The sequence below is a fragment of the Hemiscyllium ocellatum genome, chromosome 24 (genome assembly GCF_020745735.1).
Source record: "Hemiscyllium ocellatum isolate sHemOce1 chromosome 24, sHemOce1.pat.X.cur, whole genome shotgun sequence".
Classification (NCBI taxonomy): domain Eukaryota; kingdom Metazoa; phylum Chordata; class Chondrichthyes; order Orectolobiformes; family Hemiscylliidae; genus Hemiscyllium; species Hemiscyllium ocellatum.
This window is the reverse complement of record NC_083424.1, coordinates 13,715,883-13,736,066: the sequence shown is the minus strand read 5'-3', so window position 1 is coordinate 13,736,066 and position 20,184 is coordinate 13,715,883. Positions and strand designations below refer to the sequence as shown.

General features: G+C 43.9%; 1 protein-coding gene across 1 annotated transcript in view; it reads right to left on the bottom strand.

Annotated features, from left to right (window-relative positions):
* Window positions 1–13,672, bottom strand: part of sgsm1a (small G protein signaling modulator 1a) — a 138,591-nt gene extending 124,919 nt beyond the window's left edge. Inside the window, exons 1-2 of the mRNA XM_060844131.1 lie at window positions 13,588–13,672; window positions 13,412–13,455 (exon numbers count right to left, since the gene is read on the bottom strand). Of these exons, the coding sequence (XP_060700114.1) occupies window positions 13,412–13,455; window positions 13,588–13,606 (63 nt within the window). The 5' untranslated portion in view covers window positions 13,607–13,672. The remainder of the gene's footprint in view (window positions 1–13,411; window positions 13,456–13,587) is intronic.
* Window positions 13,673–20,184: the final 6,512 nt, after the last annotated feature.

Here is a 20,184-nt window from a genome sequence, read left to right as displayed (position 1 = left end):
GTTGAACCAGAACCCTCCACAATGCCCAGTGCTCACTCAGACCAACTGGAAAGTGCTCATGTGCAGCATCAGGACCAGGTTCAGTGGCAATGTCCCTACTGATTGAATAATGTGCCAATGATAATTCCTCTGATCACTGAGGAGAAGTGTGTACACTGCTGACCTCGGCAGGTGTTCTTGTTCTTAAACTGCAGGAAGCGACCGGCAGAAAAGCCGGAAAATAAAATGGCCCAAGATTGCCACTAGCATAAAAGCAACAATAAATTAAAATCCGGTTTCTCTAAGAGCCTCATTAATAACTTGTAGTCTCATTTAGATGGAACATTGCCTGACTTGCATTCAAACTGCAATTGAAAAACCCATAAATATTTAATTCCTCCATTTGGCTCATTCTTCAATGACCGCCTACAGAGCTATTTCTGTCAATTATTCCCATGCTATTTAAACGACCTAGCATTGTAGCCAACAGCACAATCCGTGGCTGGGGAACTAAAGTATCTGCTCCTCATCTGCTAGCTGTCAATTTTCAATCCAGTGTTCCCCCTACTCCTCCACTCCCCCAGATAGACCCTCCATTATCTCACAAGCCCAGGAGCAACATTCCCCAACCAAATAAAATCATTGCCGGAAACTGGGTGAGAATGGCAGGGATGGGGGAGACAGGGTGGGAATATTATATCACAACAGCAGTGGCCACATCAATCCATAGTCTTACCAGACCATAGATCTGCTTTGTCATTATAAAGAGATGACTGGTGGTGATTTAAACTGAGGGTCACCTGACCTCAGGCGAGGGGAGAGGTTGAGAAGGAGAGTCCTTCATGGTAACCTCAGCAGGTGATGGAAGTTGATCCCATGCTGTTGACATCGCATTGCTTCAGAAGCTAACCATCCAGCCAACTGAGCTAAACCGACCCCCAGGATCTGAGGAATAAGTCCTTCCTTCCATATTCAGTGGCTCAGCTATTAATGCCACTACTTGATATACAAATGAGGTGCGCAGCAAGAAGTCAAACTCAATTTCTCCTCAGAATTAGCTTATCCAATCTCATCCAAGAATTCCCTCTCTAAGCCTCACTTCCTCTCTCACTTATTTTAAGACATTCCCAGAAAAGCTAGCCTTTACTTGCCTGTCCTAATATAGCCTGAAGAGATCTGGAAGTGGAGGAGGTAATGCCCGTGCCTATGGGTCAGACGGTCCAAGTGTCAGGTCCTATCCCCAGGATGGAAAAGGAGATGTGTTCAGAATGTGGCAAAACAGGACAAGTGTAGACTTGTACCTGGCTCATCAATAGTGAGGGCTCAGTTCAGGAGAGACAGCCATCTGATGGAAAGAGCCTCCTCCAACATCCAGCACCTCCCACAACCCCAGACCTCAACATGTCTGGAAAGGTATATGTTGCTACAGCAACTTGGACTGCATAGGGGGCCAGTTAGCCAGGTGGCCAGAGTAATGCCAATAGCACAGAGTTCAATCACCATTCTGGCTGGGATGGATTTGGGTCTTGCTTCCTGCCCAGACCCTAATCATAACAGCCAGTGAGATGATCGCATGGTGAGACCTACCTACAGGCAGAGAAGAGGAATACCACCTATGTGACTCACATCATATCTTAACAGGAGAATATTCCTGAAAAGCACCTTTAGGATGTTTCAATGCACAGAAGATGCTCCATAAGATGCTCTTGTTAGAGTTGGAGAGAGGTCACAATTCATTTCAATAGCCATTGGCTTAGACAGCTCTGCCAATTGTCTAGCACATGGTCACTGCTGAGCTTGCCATCTGCTGTGATCACTGAGGCGAAAGGGTCAAACTCGAATCTGACTGCACGTAGTCCAAAAACTACCTGCTGACGGCAATGAACAGAAGGGCAGGCAGCAAGGAACATACAACAGGCCCAGCAAGACACAGAGGCCTTCAGTTCAGAGGATACCTTCCAGAAAGAATGTCCTTTAATGTAAACATTAAGCATTTCAAAATTAGCTCTATTTCTTCATTCTTCTTTTTCAAAACTCCTAATCTATGTTGAAGAGTGAATTCCAGAGACTGTTTGCCTAATCCATATGCCTGCTCCTTTATTTAACAGGCTCAGTGCTAACATTCACATCCCCTTGTAGGGCAACCTGTGCTACTACAATGGTGCCATGAGAATATCGGTGACTCTGATCTGAACTGGGGCAGGATCCAAAGCACAAATCACTGAAGGTGGCAGGGCAAATGGAGAAAGCAGTCTATAAAACATACATCACCCTGAGCTTTATAAATAAGGCCGCAGAGTACAAAAACAAGGACATCATGATTATCCTAAATGGTCCCACCTCAAATGAAGTCTGGGTCAAGTCTTGAGTACCATACTTAAGAAAAATGGGAAGTCATCAGAGGCTGCAGAAAGGATTTGGGGGAATGGATCAAAGGATGAGGAACTTCAATGATGTAGGGAGACTGCAGAGGTTGTTCTCCTTGAACAAGTGAAGACTGAGAGGTGACTTAACAGGGATGTTCGAAATGATGAGAGACTTGGCCACAGAAGGTAGTGGAAACTGTTCCCCATTGGCCAAAGATTGAGACTGGAAGACAGCGAGATAAAGTGTATGACAAAAGAAAGCATCAGTGACAGTAGGAAAATATTTTTATGCAGTGGGTGGTTAGGGTCAAGAATGCACCACCTAGATATTCATGGGATGTGAGTCACAGGCTGGTCGGCTGCCTGTTCCTAGTTGCCCTTGAGAAGCTGCCACCTTGCTGAAGATAGAAGCCATGTTTCAATCCTGGTTAGGCAACACCTGAAAGATTGTGAGCAGATCTGGGCACTACATCTTAGATAGGATATATTGCCCTTGAAGGGAGTGCAGTGCAGATATATATCCATATGATACCTGCACTTTAAGGGTTAAGATAGAAGGTGGAAGACTTCAAGTTCAGAAGAAAATAGTTTGAAGTCAAACTGTTATTCCTCTCGATGCTATTCAATAAATGTGAAACAGAAAGCGGTTATATAGTTGGTGCGTCAGTGTGATGAGCACGTATTTCTTCGAAGAGAAACTGTGACCACGCAAGAGACAACATCTTAACAAGAGGACAAAAGGTTTTTTTTTCAAAATGTGAAGCCAAACCAGATACAGCAAGTGCTTGCTTCAAATGATATATTCTTTCAAACTCATGGCTGTCCTCAGCAAACTAAACAGTTCCTCCCGTATTTTGACTCTTTTGATATTCGGACATGGATGCTGTGGGCATCATTTTCCAAAGGTTGCCATAGCAACTGCCAGCGGCCTCTCAATTTCACAGTCCACCCACTGGGGTTAGTAATGACCTCTGCTTATAAACAACAGCAGAAATGGAAAGCACTTATAATGCTATAAAACAAACCACACCAAAGAGAGCTTCTAAAACCTTTTACCACCTTCATCTTGTACAAGTGTGGTTTGGCCACTTTACACCTCTGCGACTCCCCTCTGACCATCCATTACTCACTTAGCGCCAATCTGTATCTATACTTTTTTGCGAGCGTTTTAAACTGCTTCCTCCCCAGGGTGAGGACTTTAACCACACATTATTGTGAACAAACATCATTCCTGATGGAAGGCTATGGGGATGAACGTACTCCCTCTGACTTTCCCTTCAACAGAATACCTCAGCAACATTTTCACTTGTCACACAAAACCTTGGCATCATTCTGAGCACCTTTAGGTACATGATTCTTTGAAATTTGCACACAGGTAGGTAGGGCTGTTATGAAGGCATTTAGCACACTTGCTTTCATTGCTCAGGCCAGTGAGTCTCAGAATTGTAGCTATACAACATGTTGGTGAGGCTACTTTTGAAGTACTGTGTACAATTCTGGTCACCCTGTGGCAGGAAAGATACCATTTAATTGGACAGGGTGCAGAAAAGATTCACAAGAATATTACCTTGACCGAAGGATTTGACTTATAAGGAGAGGCTGGATAGACTGGGTGTTTTTCTTTGGAGCATAGGAGGTTGAGGAGTGAACTTGTACAGATTTATAAAATCATGAGAGGCAAAGATAAGGTGAATAGCAAAGATCTTCTCCTTAGGGTAAGGGAGTTCAAAACCAGACAGCATAATTTTAGGGTAAGAGAAGAAAGATTTAAAAGGGAACTGAGGGCCATATTTTCTCACATAGGGTGGTGCATATAAAGAATGAAGCACAGAGGACGTGGTAGATGCAGGTACAGTTACAACATTCAAAAGACATTTGGACAGGTATATGAATGGGAAAGATGTAAAGGGATATGGGTCAAACACAGGCAAATTGGACTAATTTAGTTTGGGAAACCTGCAGCTCAGCAAAGTTCTTGTTTCAAATTCATTAACTCTTCTTCCCAACCCATACTGGGCTCGAAACATTAACTGTTTCTCTCTCTCCATAGATTCTGCCTGACCCACTGAATTTCTCCAGCACTCTCTGTCGTAGAGGAGGAAATTGAAACAAACACAGTGTTCTGGGCAGCATCTACTTCCTGTATAAAGGCAGATTTTGAAGGCGTCTGTTTCAGGTCAAGGCAATTATAGTTAGATTACCATGAAACAGATGCAGGATAGTGTGGACATACAGGTCCATGGAACCTTGTGATTTATGGAGTCAGGCCGATGAACGCAAATGACTTTACCCTTGACAATTGTTTTTGGATTTGTCTGACAATGAAGTTCTCGATGACAGAACAGATCAAGGAGAACAGCCCGATATTCCGTCTCCAAGACATGTTGAAGGAGAGACTCAGGAATATATTCAGCATTTCCCCATTCCTCATCAGATCCACAGCACAAAAAGCCACCACTGATGAGGAGATCCAAAGGTGGATCAGGTGCATTCATGCAGCCGCTACTAACCAGGGCAGTGAGCATGTGAATTCAACAGAAGTTCAAGCGGTTGATATCACCATGCTCCTGAACTGTGGGGAGATATGACCTGACACCTACAGCAATAGAGAGATTTCATCAGCAATGCCTCCTTCAGGATTAGTGGAAGAACCATTGAACAATTGTGTCTTTCTTGAAGCTAAAACTACAAAAGCTCAGGCAAAACTCCTGCAAAGCACCAACTTCAATGATCTGGGCACTGCAAAGTTGACAACGTTCTCCCCCACCAGATCTTGTCCTCTCAACATTCGAGTGGCCAAAGTACCGAATAGGACAAAGAAGACATTTCGAGAACACAAGAAAGCTCTTCTCAAAGGTCAAGAGCAAGGTCAAAATAGCAACTTGCCTATCAAAGCAAATCTTAGCAGGACTTATACACTTAATGGTCAGGTCCTAGGGAGTGTTGCCGAACAAAGAGACCTTGGAGTGCAGGTTCATAGCTCCTTGGAAGTGGAGTGGCAGGTAGATAGGACAGTAAAGAAGGCATTTGGTATGCTTTCTTTCATTGGTCAGAATATTGCGTACAGGAGTTGGGAGGTAATGTTGCAGCTGTACAGGACATTGGTTAGGCCACTGTTGGAATATTGCATGCAATTCTGGTCTCCTTCCTATCAGAAAGATGTTGTGAAACTTGAAAGGGTTCAGAAAAGATTTACAAGGATGTCGCCAGGGTTAGAGGATTTGAGCTATAGGGAGAGGCTTATTAGGCTGGGGCTGTTTTCCCTGGAGTGTCGGAGGCTGAGGAGTGACCTTATACAGGTTTACAAAATTATGAGGGGCATGGATAGGGTAAGTAGGCAAAGTCTTTTCCCTGAGGTCAGAGAGTCCAGAACTAGAGGGCATAGGTTTAGGGTGAGAGGGGAAAGATATAAAAGAGAACTACAGGGCAACTTTTTCACACAGAGGGTGGTTCCTGTATGGAATGAGCTGCCAGAGGAAGTGGTGGAGGCTGGTACAAATGCAACATTTAAGAGGCATTTGGATGGGTATATGAATAGGAAGGGTTTGGAGGGATATGGGTCGGGTGCTGGCAGGTGGGACTGGATTGTCGGCATTGATGGGTTGGTCTGTTTCCATGTTGTACATCTCTATGACTCTAAGCTGCATCGCACTTTGAGTCCCAATATCTGAACCATGGTGCAGGGCAATGGCAGATAGGAAAAGGAAGCAAACTGTACACCCACTACTTCCTGAACATCTTTCCCCAGGAAGATTTAATGTCATGTACAACACCTCTCGAATCAAGAGCTGCTGCCAATGACGATGAATGAGTGAGGTACCAAGAGACAGCCTGGTTCCCATTGCCATTTGCCCCAAATGGGGAGATCCCCAGGAGTTAAGATGTAGACAAGGATAAGAAACAACCTTTAATTGTGATGACATATCAGGCTACTGTTGGATAACACGGCTCAGTAAATCTTACCTGAATGGTTTTCACCTACAGAGTGCCAGCAATTTGCTGTGTTGTCCAATTCATATTCAATGACAAATTAGAATCACTGCTCAGACCTGAAATCAGCATGGAGCAGCATTCTGAAAATGCACAAAAACCCAGGGCTCAGGGTCTGGGAGCAATACAGCATTTCAATAAGCTGCAGCAGTCATCAACAGGTTCTGAAGGCTGGGGCAAGGGGAAGCTGGGAGGTGGAGAGTGCTGGGGGAGAGGGGAGATGGTCAATCACAAGGGGCTTCACCAATGTTTCTGAGATTAAGTCAACACTCCTCGTCTGCTTCGAAAACCAGGATTGTTTTTATCTGTGGGATTTTGGATCTGGAAACTCATTTTGGCAAACACTGCACCAAAGGTTCAAAACAAAGCAACTGTTTATTTTAATTCACTTGTGGAATGTGGGATTCGTTGGAAGGCTTATTACCTACCCCTTGAGAAGGTGGTGATGAGTTACGTTCTTGAACCACTGCAGTCCATGTGCTGTAGGAAAACCCACAACTTGCTCTCATACTGCTGGATTTACCCCGTCACCCTCCTGATCTATGCTCCGGTAAACTTCTGCCAATACCAATTAGCTTCTGCTAGCTCAGAAAAATGGTTGTTCTTTGTTGACAGATGGCAATGCCAACAAGTCCCTCTGGGCAGGAAGGAAGCACGACATGTTCCTACCTCAGGTTAACTTTCACACAGAATGTGCAAGAATCTCTGGGCAAAACAAGCAGCAAGAGGCCTAGTCTTGTTTTGTACACTGTTTTATACCAGCGGCACTCTTGCCAATCTCCCTTGCTGAGATCAGTTGAGAGAGCACAAAGCAGAGTTCAAACTAGAAATTTTCCCGGTGCTCGGGACTCAGTGTCTGATAGGTCGCTGTGTTTAACTAGCTGTATAATCAGAGAGTAAATGCAACTTCTGAGACCAAATGTTTATTGAAAAGATAGGAGGTTGGCTTGGGAAATGATGAGAAATGAGTTTGAATTTTAGCCCACACACATGATCTTGCTGCCTAGTTACTTATGGCAGTCAAGCAGCTGAACACAAGTCAGAGACTACTTCCAGAGAGGTCTTTCCACAGTGGTACAGGAACCTTGCTGAGACCACACCTGCAGTATAGTTTACAGCTTTGATCTCCTTATCTGAGGAAGGTTGTTCTGGCTATGGAGAGAGGGCAACAAAGGTTTAAACAGACTGATTCCTGGGATGGTAGGATTGACATATGAAGACAGATTGGATCAGTAACTATTATATTTACTGAAGTTCAGAAGAATGGGATGGGGATGGAATACCTTGGAAGCCTAGATAATTCTGACAAGACTAGACAGGTTAAACATAGGAAGGATGTTCCCGATGACCAGAAAGTCCAGAGCCAGAGGTCACAGTCTAAGTATACAGGATTTAGGACTGAGTTGAGGAGAAATGTTGTCATCTAAAAAGTGGGGAGCCCATAGAAATCTCTGCCAAAACACTGAATATTTTTGCAAAGAAGTTAGATATGATTTTTCGGGCTAATAGGATCAAAGGGTATGAATCAAAAAGTGTGGCACTGGAACAGCACAGCAGGTCAGGCAGCATCCAAGGAGCAGGAGAGTCAACCACTTGGGCATAAGTGATGAAGAGCTTTTTGACTCTGATCTCCAGCATCTGCAGTCCTCACTTTCTCAAATAGTATGAGCCAAAACTAAGTTGGATGATTAGCCATGATCATATTGAATGGTGGAGCAGGCTTGAGGGGCTAAAATGGGCTATTCTGCTCCTATTTTCTATATTTTCTCCCAAAAATGCCACAACAGGACCAAAAATGTATATCATCCTATGCATTCAGGAGGAGCTGAACATTGCCTTCGAATGGGAAGGATAGCAACAGGTGGCAAACTTCAGTGGAAAATGGTTGGTAAGTCAAAAGAATTTTGATTTTTTGGCCAAACATTGGGAATTGACTTATAAAAAGAAATTGGCTATTCTTTAGGAATATAAAGTATTCATAATATGACTGACTGAAAAAACCATAAATAGTCTCAGGTAATAAAATGCTGAGATATATTTATAATCAGTAAGAAAATCAAGGGTTATATGGAGAAGTCAGGAACATAGAGTTGAGGATTATCAGATCAGCCTCATTGAATGGTGCAGAAGGCTTGATGGGCTGTATAGCCTACTTCTACTGTTTCATTTTCTGGCCTAAATAAGCATCACAGTGCCATCTCAGATACTTGCCTCAACATGACATTAACAAATAAATGAAGCACCACGAATCGTTAGAGTGCACGGTTTCTTTACAATGAGGCATATAGGCATCATGGATCAGTTACTGCCCATTATGAAATGGTGGTGAACTGCCTTTCTTGAATACAACAGAATGACCTAGAGGGCAATCAAGAGTCAGCACTTTTCAGTGGATGGAGGGTCACATGTAGGTCAGATGAGAGAACGATGGCAGGTTCTCTTCCCAAAAGAACCAGATCAGTTTCTACATCAATCCAACTGTTACATGGTCACCATGACTGAGACTAGCTTCTTAATGCAAGTTTATTTAATTATTTTGAATTTAAATTCCCAGCCATCACCATGGAATTTGAATACATGCACTCTCAGATCATTAATCCAGGTCCCCAGGTTACTAGCCCAGTAATAAAACCATTGACCCCCATGCTCTCAAGGAAGGTACGCTCATCATGTGGCCAAACAGATCAAGACCTTGGAGTGCAGGTTCATAGCTCCTTGAAAGTGGAGTCGCAGGTTGATAGGATAGTGAAGAAGGCGTTTGGTATGCTTTCTTTCATTGGTCAGGAGTTGGGAAACCATGTTGCAGTTGTACAGGACATTGGTCAGGCCACTGTTGCAATATTGCGTGCAGTTCTGGTCTCCTTCCTATAGGAAAGATGTTGTGAAACTTGAAAGAGTTCAGAAAAGATTTACAAAGATGTTGCCAGGGTTGGAGGATTTGAGCTATAAGGAGAGGCTGAACAGGCTGGCGCTGTTTTCGCTGGAGCGTCAGAGATTGAGGGTGACCTTATAGATGTTTACAAAATTATGAGGGGCATGGATAGGGTAACTAGACAAAGTCTTTTCCCTGAGGGCAGAACTAGAGGGCATAGGTTTAGGGTGAGAGGGGAAAGACATAAAAGAGAGCTAAGGAGCAACATTTTCACACAGAGGGTGGTACGTGTATGGACTAAACTGCCAGAGGAAGCGGTGGAGGCAGGTACAATCGCAACATTTAAGAGGCATTTGCATGGGTATATGAATAGGAAAGGATATGGGCCGGGTGCTGGCAGGTGGGACTAGATTGGGTTGGGATATCAGGTCGGCATGGACGGGTTGGACCGAAGGGTGTGTTTCCATGCTGTACATCTCTATGACTCTAAGTATCCATCTGTAAGTCCATCCATCACACACCAATAGAAGGCATTAAACGTAGGAGAGATTCCTGGTCAACCATGAATATTGGAGCCAGTAAAATCATTATCCCTAACTCCACACTATAGCATGCTTGTAAAAATACATGTTGCCACAATAGTTTGGATTCCAAGTGAATTGTAGCACCACTGCTAGTGTTGCTCAGTAAGCAGCCTCTGAAATGAAATGAAATATGACTTAAAGTTGAACTAGGATTACATTGATTGCAAAGCTGGATGGTTTAATTAACATTTAATCGCTGGCACACTGGCAGCATTTCTCTTTCAGCCACTAGGTCTTCATATTATGATGATAAATAATTATAATCATCTAGACCGGAGGTCTCCAACCTACAATCATGGCTGATGATTTGATTATGCACTGACAGGCAGCTGGAAATATTCCAAGATTGTCAGTCTGATGATAGCTGTAAAGGTTCAGCTCTGTCATGGAACATAAGCTATAAGAACGTCTGGACTTCAAGATGCGTCTGGGCAGATGCATGAGTAGATGGGGAGCAGAGGGATACAGACATTTAGGAATTGGGTGACAGGTTTAGACTTGTTTAGACAGGTTTAGATTTGGACTGGCTCAGGCTTGGAGATCCGACGGACCTGTCTTGGGCTGTAAATTTTCTTTGTTCTTTGTTCTTTAGAACATAAGGATGTAACAGCAGAAGCAGGCCATTTGGTCTGCTAAGTCTGCTCCACCATTCAATGAGGTAATAGATGGTCTGATGATCCTCAACTCCACTTTTCTCCCTTTTATCCACAACTCTCAATTCCCTCCTGATTAAAAATCAGTCTATCTCTGCTTTGAATATACTTAATGACCTAACCTTGTTAAAGATCAACTACACTTTGAAAGAATAAAAAAGAATTTCTGTCTGTCTTAAATATAAGAATCATTGATCTGAGATGATGCGCTCTGGTTCCTAGAGTCTCCCACAAGTGGAAACAACTTCACTGCATCTACCCTGCTGAGTCCCCAAAGAACTGTCTGTGTCTCTTCCCATTCTTCTCAACTCCAATGAGGACAAGTTTAACCCACTCAACTTCTCCTCATAAAACAATCTCTCCTTGAGAACCTTCCCTGGACTGCCTCCAATCCCTGTATATCTTTCCCTAGATAAGGGGATGAAAACTGTTCAGTGCACTCCAGTAATGCTTCTCACAATTTTAGCAAAATCTCACTATTTTTATATCCAATTCCCTTTGAAATCAAGGTCGTCAGGCCATTTGCCATCTCTAAGAACTCGTATGCTAGCTACATACAACTCTTTCACAAGGACTCCCAATCGTTCTGTGCTGCAGCCTCTCCCCATTGAAATAGTAGTCAGCTCTTCTGTTCTTCCTGCCAAAATGCACCACCTCATGAGATGAATAAGATGATGCCACTAGCAATCAGCTTAAGTTACATTCAACACATAAACCCACCAGATCCAAAGACGGCTAACAAAATGGATGTTGCTGCGGGGCAGCGTTATCAAATGGGCTAGCATCTACAGTATTGCTTTTTATAGCAAAGTTCTCACTCCTGATTGGCAGTGAGTACAATCACTCAGAATCTGTACTGACAAATCAATTCTGATGCCTTAACTTCCTTTAAATCATTTTCCAATAACAAATAACGTGGTGTTGTGACAAGTGGAGCTGACAAGAAGCACAGTTCTCCCAGGAGTAACACATTCTATCTCCATGTCTGTGATACTTCCCACATTGCAAAGCATCGGCACCCTCATAATTTCTATGAAACACACAAAGCTGCTCTCTACTACAACCCAAGAGCTGTCTCGAGAGATTCAATATGCTCCTGTTCATTATTGAATACGTCCAAACATGGCACAAAGGAGCAGGAGGCCATTCAGCCCATCAAGCCTGTTCCAAAATTCAGTGAGGTCAATGGTTGATCAGTACCTTGACATGAACCACACACCATGGATCCATACCTTGGCTGAGTAACCACATATTTAAAATGATCAACTGAGCTAGCATCCACTGCTTTATATAGATTACATATCCAATCCCGTACCAATCTTGACTTTGTTTTGCCCCCCTAAAAAACCTGGCTAGCATTTTAAGATTCTGTCATTCCTGCTGTTGAAAAGGATTCTTCTCTCTACATGCCAATTTCTTTCAAAATCCTAAAAACCTCAAACCAAATCAACCTCTCTTTTTATCTTCCAGGGAATACAGGCTGTCTCTTCTCATAATTTGTTTTAACTCTTCCAGCCCTAATAACAAGCCAAGAATCTCACTAATGCCTTATGCAGCTTTAGCTAAAAGAATGATAAGGTTTCATTTCACATAGATCCCTGAATAATGCTCCTTTTCTCACTGTTCCTTTATCAGCAATGGCAACATTATTAATGGCAATGGATAAAATCACTCAGTTATAATTCACAATGACACATTTTCCAAAATTGTTTCCATCGCCTGTGCTGATGAGGCACATGTATTTGAATTACTGGCTGCCTGAAAATGTGTTTATTGCTTCCGACTGCACATCTCCCAGCTTACTGCATCGCCAGCTGCACAGCAACCGATACACACAGGAATACAGTATAGCCTGTTCCTTATTTAATTAATTTAACCAGATGGTACCAGTAAAACATATCTTGAGATAGTTGGGGGATGATACATATATCTTGGGCATACATCGGGGCAGGGGTCATGAACAGTGAAAGAGAAAGGTATGGAAGAAAGAAATGAGCTACATTTTGTCTGTGGTTCTCTAGTCTGTTCCCCACTTCTGGTACTGTCTCCTGTGTACCTATACTTTTAGAAGTGGTTTAACGTGAGCACAGTGTAGGGCTGCAACAGCTTACAGTTCTGATGAACATATCAGCTCTGGTCAAAGGGATCCCAACAGCAAACACTTTAAAGGCAAAATCTAATTTTGGGCCAAATCGAGCCACTTAAATTCACAGGCAGCATGACGTTTTGAATTCGTCCAACATACACTGTTCAACACGTATCGACTTCTTATCAAGAGCGAAGTCTTCCATCTCAATACGAAAGTAATAAATCATTGTGGGCCACCTCTTAAAACACAGCACTCCTCTCCCTACTTCTCTGATTTCCCACTTGCTACATCCACTACAACAGCAGGTTCATATCTAAAACTAAGAGCTGGTGTTAATCAGCAATGCTGCAAACAGCCACGCATCCGAACATTTTAAACTATAATCTACAGTCATGCAATTCTTTGTCCTGATCCTTCCCCTCCACCTTAATAATGCGATTTTTAAACAGAAGGAGAATGACACCAGTTGGCTGTACCCCAAAATGATCCACTGAACCCGTTGACTGTGAGACGGTGTATGTGTATCAATATAAACCTGTTTGTGTTTAAAATGTACGGGGGCCTCGATTTTAAAAATTAAGCTGGTTACATGAACTTCTCAAATGAATGTAAAACACCTACACTCAGAAACAAGAATCTAATAGAGACAATAACATTGTATATGAAGGCAGACAAGTGTAAGGCAATAACAATTCAAAGCATCCCTGTCAGTAATGTCAAAAGCTGCATGACAGCAGCAGCCCAGTGCCGGAACAGTATTGTATTGTAAGAGGTGGCAGCTGTTGAAAAGCACAATCTGCTCCTCACTGAGTGTCCGAGTCACTACGTGGTGATTGCATTTCATTGCAATTCATTGCAATGTATACAAATCTACTCACCTCCTTCTTGACTGTGCGCAGCAACCTCTGACGCATCTCTGCCTCTGTTGAAAGTGAAGCGTTGTTTGAGCCGAGCAGAAAGAACAGAAGAGCACAAATGACCAAATGTTATCTTAAAATATGAACAGATACAAAACCTTGACTATTGGATCATTGCATCCGATACGTGTCCTTACCTGCTGTAGCTGTCGCCATGTTCCCTCAGGTACACTGCCTGATTCCTTTGCTGTTCAGCAGCAACTGCAGCTCAGGCTCTTTGATTGACAGCTGGTCCCCGTGACGTCAGCGCCTCGGCGAAACGTACCCCCGGGCGCCTTTGATTGACAGCTCGGTTAGCAAACGCTTGAAAGCCCAGATTTAAAGGCACACTGTCCTCATTTATTTATCATTTTCTCATCTAATTTTAAACAGCCCACCCTCTCCTCCTCCATTGTCTGATTATTCTATACCAAATTTTTTGATCTTATTTACACCTTAGAGCAAAATGACGGATTGTTTTGTTACAGCTCACAATATTCTTTTCAAATTTGATGGTGAAATCTGGGTGTTGGGCTGAGTGAGCTAGCACTTCCCTCCTTAACTATTCCAGAGAAGGTGATTGTGAGCTGCCTTCTTGAGTCGCAGTGGCCCATGCTGTATACACACATCCACATTGTGTGCCAGGAGCTTGAATCAATGATGGAAGGACAGTGATTTGGTTCCAAGTCAGGATGATACATACAAACAAGGAATAAGAATGAGCCTTAGTGTCGCATGGTCCACCAAATATAAAAACTACATAAACTAAAACACTACATTTAACAAACATACAAAATTATTAAAAATAAAAAAAACAACAAAAACCAGAAAACAAACCAACATATAAAGTGCCCGGAGGGAGCAACTACCCATCCCGAACGGCCCATAAATAGGCATCTAACCATCTCAACCACCTTCACTTCTCCCAGCTAGAGCCGCATTGCAAGCACAAGCTAAAAAGAATAAACACTCCATAGAATATCAATATGAATAAAAAAACATTCTTTTATTTTAAAAAGGGAATAAATACCCCACCCATCCTTTGGTATGTCCTAACTTAGAAATTTAAAATGTACATCTTAACCACCGCCAGACATAGTTTGGACCAAATTATTATCAATAGAGGTTAAAAAAAGGGAAAAAACAGAGCTCCAACAGGATTTCCTCCATTTCTTTTACAGAATGATAAGTGCATACCCAAGCAACAGTACTTATACATACTACAATTGTTTAACTTAGGTTAGTTTATCCACAAAGTCTCTTGCCTTCTCCGATGTGTCAAAGAGATGCATGGATCCATCTAAGGTGATCCGAAGCATTGCTGGATATCTCGGGGAGTACTGAATCCCAAGCTTCTTCAATCTTCTCTTGACACCGTCATACTATTTTCGTTTCTGGATCACTGCCACTGAAAAGTCCTGAAAAAATAAACCCCTTATAAATTAGGGCTTTTGGATCCTTTGCCTGGAGTCTGGAAGCCTCCATGACACTCTCCTTATCCCAGTAATGATGGAACCGCACCAGGAAAGGATGAGGGCGTTGACTCAGACCTGACCTCCGTGCTACGACCCGGTGAGCCCTCTCTATCTTCAATCCTCTCATGCCAGTCTCCAAGTCAAGGAATTTCAGAAGCCAATCTTCAACAAATTCCGCAGGCCACTCACCTTCCTTACCCTCAGGTAGACCGATAATCTGAATGTTTTTTTCTCCTGCCCGTGTTTTCAAGATCATCCACTTGGTCACACAAATTACAAACCTGCATCTTCAGGGCTTGGATCTCTACCTTGAATGAACTGGCATCAGCTTCCACCACTTCGTGACCCTGTGCTCCACCTCATCTGTCCTCTTCTCCAGGTCTCCCAGCTGCTGCTCATGCTTCTGCAACATGAGAGAGACTGGAGCCAGCTTCTCTTCAATCTGTTTCCCCAACATCTCGTGAGATTTCGAGAGCTGGTTCACCAGGTCCTGGAGAGTAATCGGCTCCAAGGCTGCTGCAGGTTGAGCTGCAGGCCCTGCCTCAGATGCTCCTCCTCCCTTTTTAGGCATTTTTGGACAGCTGAAAATACAGGTAAGTCAATTTTTAAATGTTTCTTGGGGCTCCACAATCTTTCCAACGCCCCAAGAAATCCTGATGACCTGGGTTGGGTGGGATAAAGGACCATCCTGCTCCTGCTGCGATCGAAGCTCTGCAGTGTGATCTTCTCAGATCGCCGCCATCTTAGATCCCTCCCCCTCCGAATCTTAAGATCTTATGAGGCCTGCCTTGGAGGGGCATGTCCCACCTTTCAATGTCTAATTGCCTGCCTCCTCTCTCAGCCCAGCTTCCCTACCATTGCAGCACCCAAACGTGTCCTTGCCACCTCTGGGCACAATGCTCTTCAAGCCAACTTCATCCTCTATATTTTCATTGAAAACTCTGCTGTCTGTACCTCATTCACTCAGCACCCCTGTCCCTGCTGACTAACACTGGCTCCTACTTTTAATTGTCATATTGAATAGTTACAGCACAAAAGGAGATCGTTTGGCCAGTCCTTTCTGTTGCTGCTCTCTCAAGGACCAATTCCCCCATTGCTACCCACTCCCGGCTTTCTCTCCATAACCCTGCACATTCTTCCTTTGCAGCTAATAATCCCATTCCATCTTGAATGTCTCAATTGCTCTTGCCCGCTCTCTCTGGCAGTGTGTTCCCAATCCTAACTAGTTGCCACATCCAAATGTTTTTCCTCATTGTGCCTTTGCTTCTTCTGTCAATTGCCTTAAATCTGTGTATCTTTTGTTCTTGATCCTTTCGGCAATGGAAACAGTTTACCCCCTTCTACTCTGTTCAGATACCTCGTGATATTGAACAACTCGATCAAATCTCCTCTCAATCTTTTCTTCTCCAAGGAGAACAGCCCCAGTGTCCCCAACTTGTTTTCACAGGTGAAGCTCCTCATCCCAGGGACCATTCCTGTGAATTTAAAATTCTCCACCAACTTGGACTCACTCTCCGCTATCTCTGTAACCTCTCCCAGCTTTACACCTGTCGCCTGTGCCTTCATTCATTTTGGCCCAGCAGCCTTGAATTCCCTTCTTAAGTCCCTCCTCCTCTCGACCTTTAAAGCTCTCCTTAAAACTCAGCTATTTGGCCAAGGTGCTTGGTGTCTGCTTTTCTGATTACACCTCTGTGTTGGTTTTCCACGCTGTCATTTTTGTTGCAAAATACAAATGGTTTATCATAGGGTGAAAATAGATGAGGGTTGAGAATTATAAGTGGGAGGCATTGGGAGCTGTAGAATTGTTGAGAGCTGTTGTGGTAAGTGAGCAGCATGAAGGGAATGCAGCAGAGTTTAAGAATGGGGTGAGGTGCACAGACAGCTGAAAATGAGTGATCAGTCTAGAGAACAATGGACTGGCCAAACAATGAACTTACAAAGTCATAGTTGAAATAGAAATAGGCTGGAGGAGGGGGATGGGGCAGAACTAATCTCTGCAATGAAGAGGATTTGGGTTGGGAGGAGGCCGTGGGGAGGGGTGTGGGGGCGGGGGGATTGGTGCCAGAAACCCAACACAAAGATGCAAGAATGGAAGAACTCAAAAACATTAACTCTGTTTCTCTTTCCACAGGTGCTTCCAGACTTGCTGAGTTTCTCTAGTTCTGTCTCCTTTTACTTCAGATTTCCCCACAGTGTTTGGCTGTTGAACTCAGTGTTGCGTCCAGAAGGTTGTAAAGTGTCTAAATGGAAAGCATGGCACTGTTCCTCCAACCTAGGCATCTCTGGAACACTGTAGCAACACTGAACAGAGATGTCAGCATGAGAGCAGGATTGATGCAGGTGTGATCAAAATAGGGCCTGTGTAAACCTATATAGACCCTTCAACTCTGCGTCCTGCCCTCAACAATTATCTTTTGAAAATTAATATTGTACATTTGCACAAATAAAAAAACCTACATTTATAATTACAGATTTATTTTACACGATAAATGAGAATGTTTTGATACTGTACATTCTCATTGTTCTACACTTTTCACAGAATATGTACTAAAATGAATGTAGATTATATTTTGAAATATTGCTTACATCATACTATATGTTCCCGCAACAGTTACTCGGTAAATTAAGGAACTCACACAATCAGTAATCATTTCAATAGAGTGGGCTAGATTAAATTAAATTCTTTAATACTACTTACAGATTTTGAAATAGTCACATAGATTCAAAGATTTTCAAAAAAAAAATGTGAAAGCAGCACAAAGAATCCGATATGAAATTTTGGAAAAGACCGCAATGGAAATATCTGGAAATCGATATCTGCGCATTTGGCTGTGGGGGAGACTGAGGTGATGGTAATGTCATTGGTGTCATGAATCCAGGGGCCCAGATTAATGATCTGATAGACCGTGGGTTCAATCCCACCCTGGCAGTTTGCACCAGGCACAACTCTGCTGCACATTTTTCCTTTTCAGATAATAACCCAATTCTCTGTTGAATGTTTTGATTGAACCTGCCTCCCAACAACTGGTTGGGCTTGATAAGCAGAAGGGTAGATAAAGGCAAACAAACAGAATAATTTTAGCTTAAGAGGGGAGATCAAAACTGGGGGGAAATAAGGAAGAGGAGACAGTTATACAGTCAGTATCAATCTTTCAGACAGAAATAAAATGATTGAGTATCTCACACTTGGCTTTGAGGTGAAGGATAGGGGCACGTAGGTAAAGGATGTTTCTATTCTTCTTCCCACATGGTTAAAGATGCCCTCCAACTCATCTCACCCACATCCCCCACCTCCGTCCTCAGACCCCACCCCTCCAACTGTAATAAGGACAGAACCCCCCTGGTGCTCACCTTCCACCCTACCAACCTTCACATAAACCAAATCATCCGACGACATTTCCGCCACCTCCAAATGGACCCCACCACCAGGGATATATTTCCCTCCCCACCCCTCTCTGCCTTCCGCAAAGATCATTCTCCCCATGACTACCTGGTCAAGTCCACCCTCCCGTCTTGGCACCTTCCCCTGCCACTGCAGGAATTGCAAAACCTGTGCTCACACCTCCTCCCTCACTTCCATCCAAGGCCCTAAAGGAGCCTTCCACATCCATCAAAGTTTTACCTGCACATTCACCAATATCATTTATTGTATCCGTTGCTCCCAATGTGGTCTCCTCTACATTGGGGAGACTGGGTGCCTCCTAGCAGAGCACTTTAGGGAACATCTCTGGGACGCCCACACCAATCAACCACACCGCCCTATGGACCAACATTTCAACTCCCCCTCCCACTCTGCCAAGGACATGGGGGTCCTGGGTGTCCTTTTCCCCTGCTCCCTCACTACCCGACGCCTGGAAGAAGAACGCCTCATCTTCCGCCACGGAACACTTCAACCCCAGGGCATCAATGTGGACTTCACCAGCTTCCTCATTTCCTCTTCCCCCATCTTACCCCACTTCCAAACTTCCAGCTCAGCACTGTCCCCATGACTTGTCCTACCTGCCTATCTTCCTTTCCACCTATCCACTCCACCCTCCTCTCTGACCTATCACCTTCATCCCCACCCCCATTCACCCATTGTACCCGTTGCTACCTTCCCCCACCCACCTCCCTGACCTATCACCTTCATCCCCACCCCCATTCACCTATTGTACTCTATGCTACTTTCTCCCCACCCCCCACCCTCCTCTCATTTATTTCTCCACCCTGCAGGCCTCTATTCCTGATGAAGGGCTTTTGCCTGAAACATCGATTTTCCTGCTCCTCGGATGCTGCCTGAACTGCTGTGCTTTTCCAGCACCACTCTGATCTAGAATGTGAGTATCATTAACTAGGCCAAGTCATTGATTAGGTCTCAATTGCACTGGGGAAGCTGATGGTGAGCTGTCTTCTTGAACAGCTGTAGTCCATGTGGTGTAAGGACACCCACAGTAAAGAGGCCATTGTGGAAGGGAATTCCAGGATTTTGATGCAATGGCAGTAAAGGGCCAGTGATATTGTTGCATCTGTTGCACCCGATGTGGTCCCCTCTACATTGGGGAGACAGGACGCCAACTTCAGAGAACATCTCTAGGATACCCACACTAACCAACCCCACCACCCTGTGGCTGAACACTTTAACTCCCCCTGCCACTCCACCAAGGACATGCAGGTCCTGGGCCTCCTCGGTCACCAAACCCTAACTGCCCAACGCCTGGAGGAAGAACGCCTCATATTATGCCTTGGGACCCACTCACCACATGGGATCAATGTGGATTTCACCAGTTTCCCAATTTATCCTCCCTCCACCTTATCCCAGTCCTTACCTTCCAACTCAGCACTGCCATCTTGAAATGTCCTACCTGTCCATCTTCTTCCCACCTACCTGCTCCACCATCCTCTCCGAAATGATTTGGATGTAAGCTTAAGAGGTACAGTTAGTAAGTTTGCAGACGACACCAAAATTGGAGGTGTAGTGGACAACGAAGAAGGTTACCTCGGATTACAACAAGATCTTGATCAGATGAGCCAATGGACTGAGGGGTGGCAGATGGAGTTTAATTTAGATAGATGTAAGGGCCGCATTTTGGGAAAGCAAACCTTAGCAGAACTTATACACTTAATGGTAAGGTCCTGGAGAGTGCTACTGAACAAAGAGAACCTGGAGTGCAGGCTCATAGCTTCTTGTAAGTGGAGTCGCAGGTAAATAAGATAGTGAAGAAGGCATTTGGTATGCTTTCCTTTATTGGTCAGAGCATTGAGTATAGGAGTTGGTAGCACAGAAACAGACCCTTTAGTCCA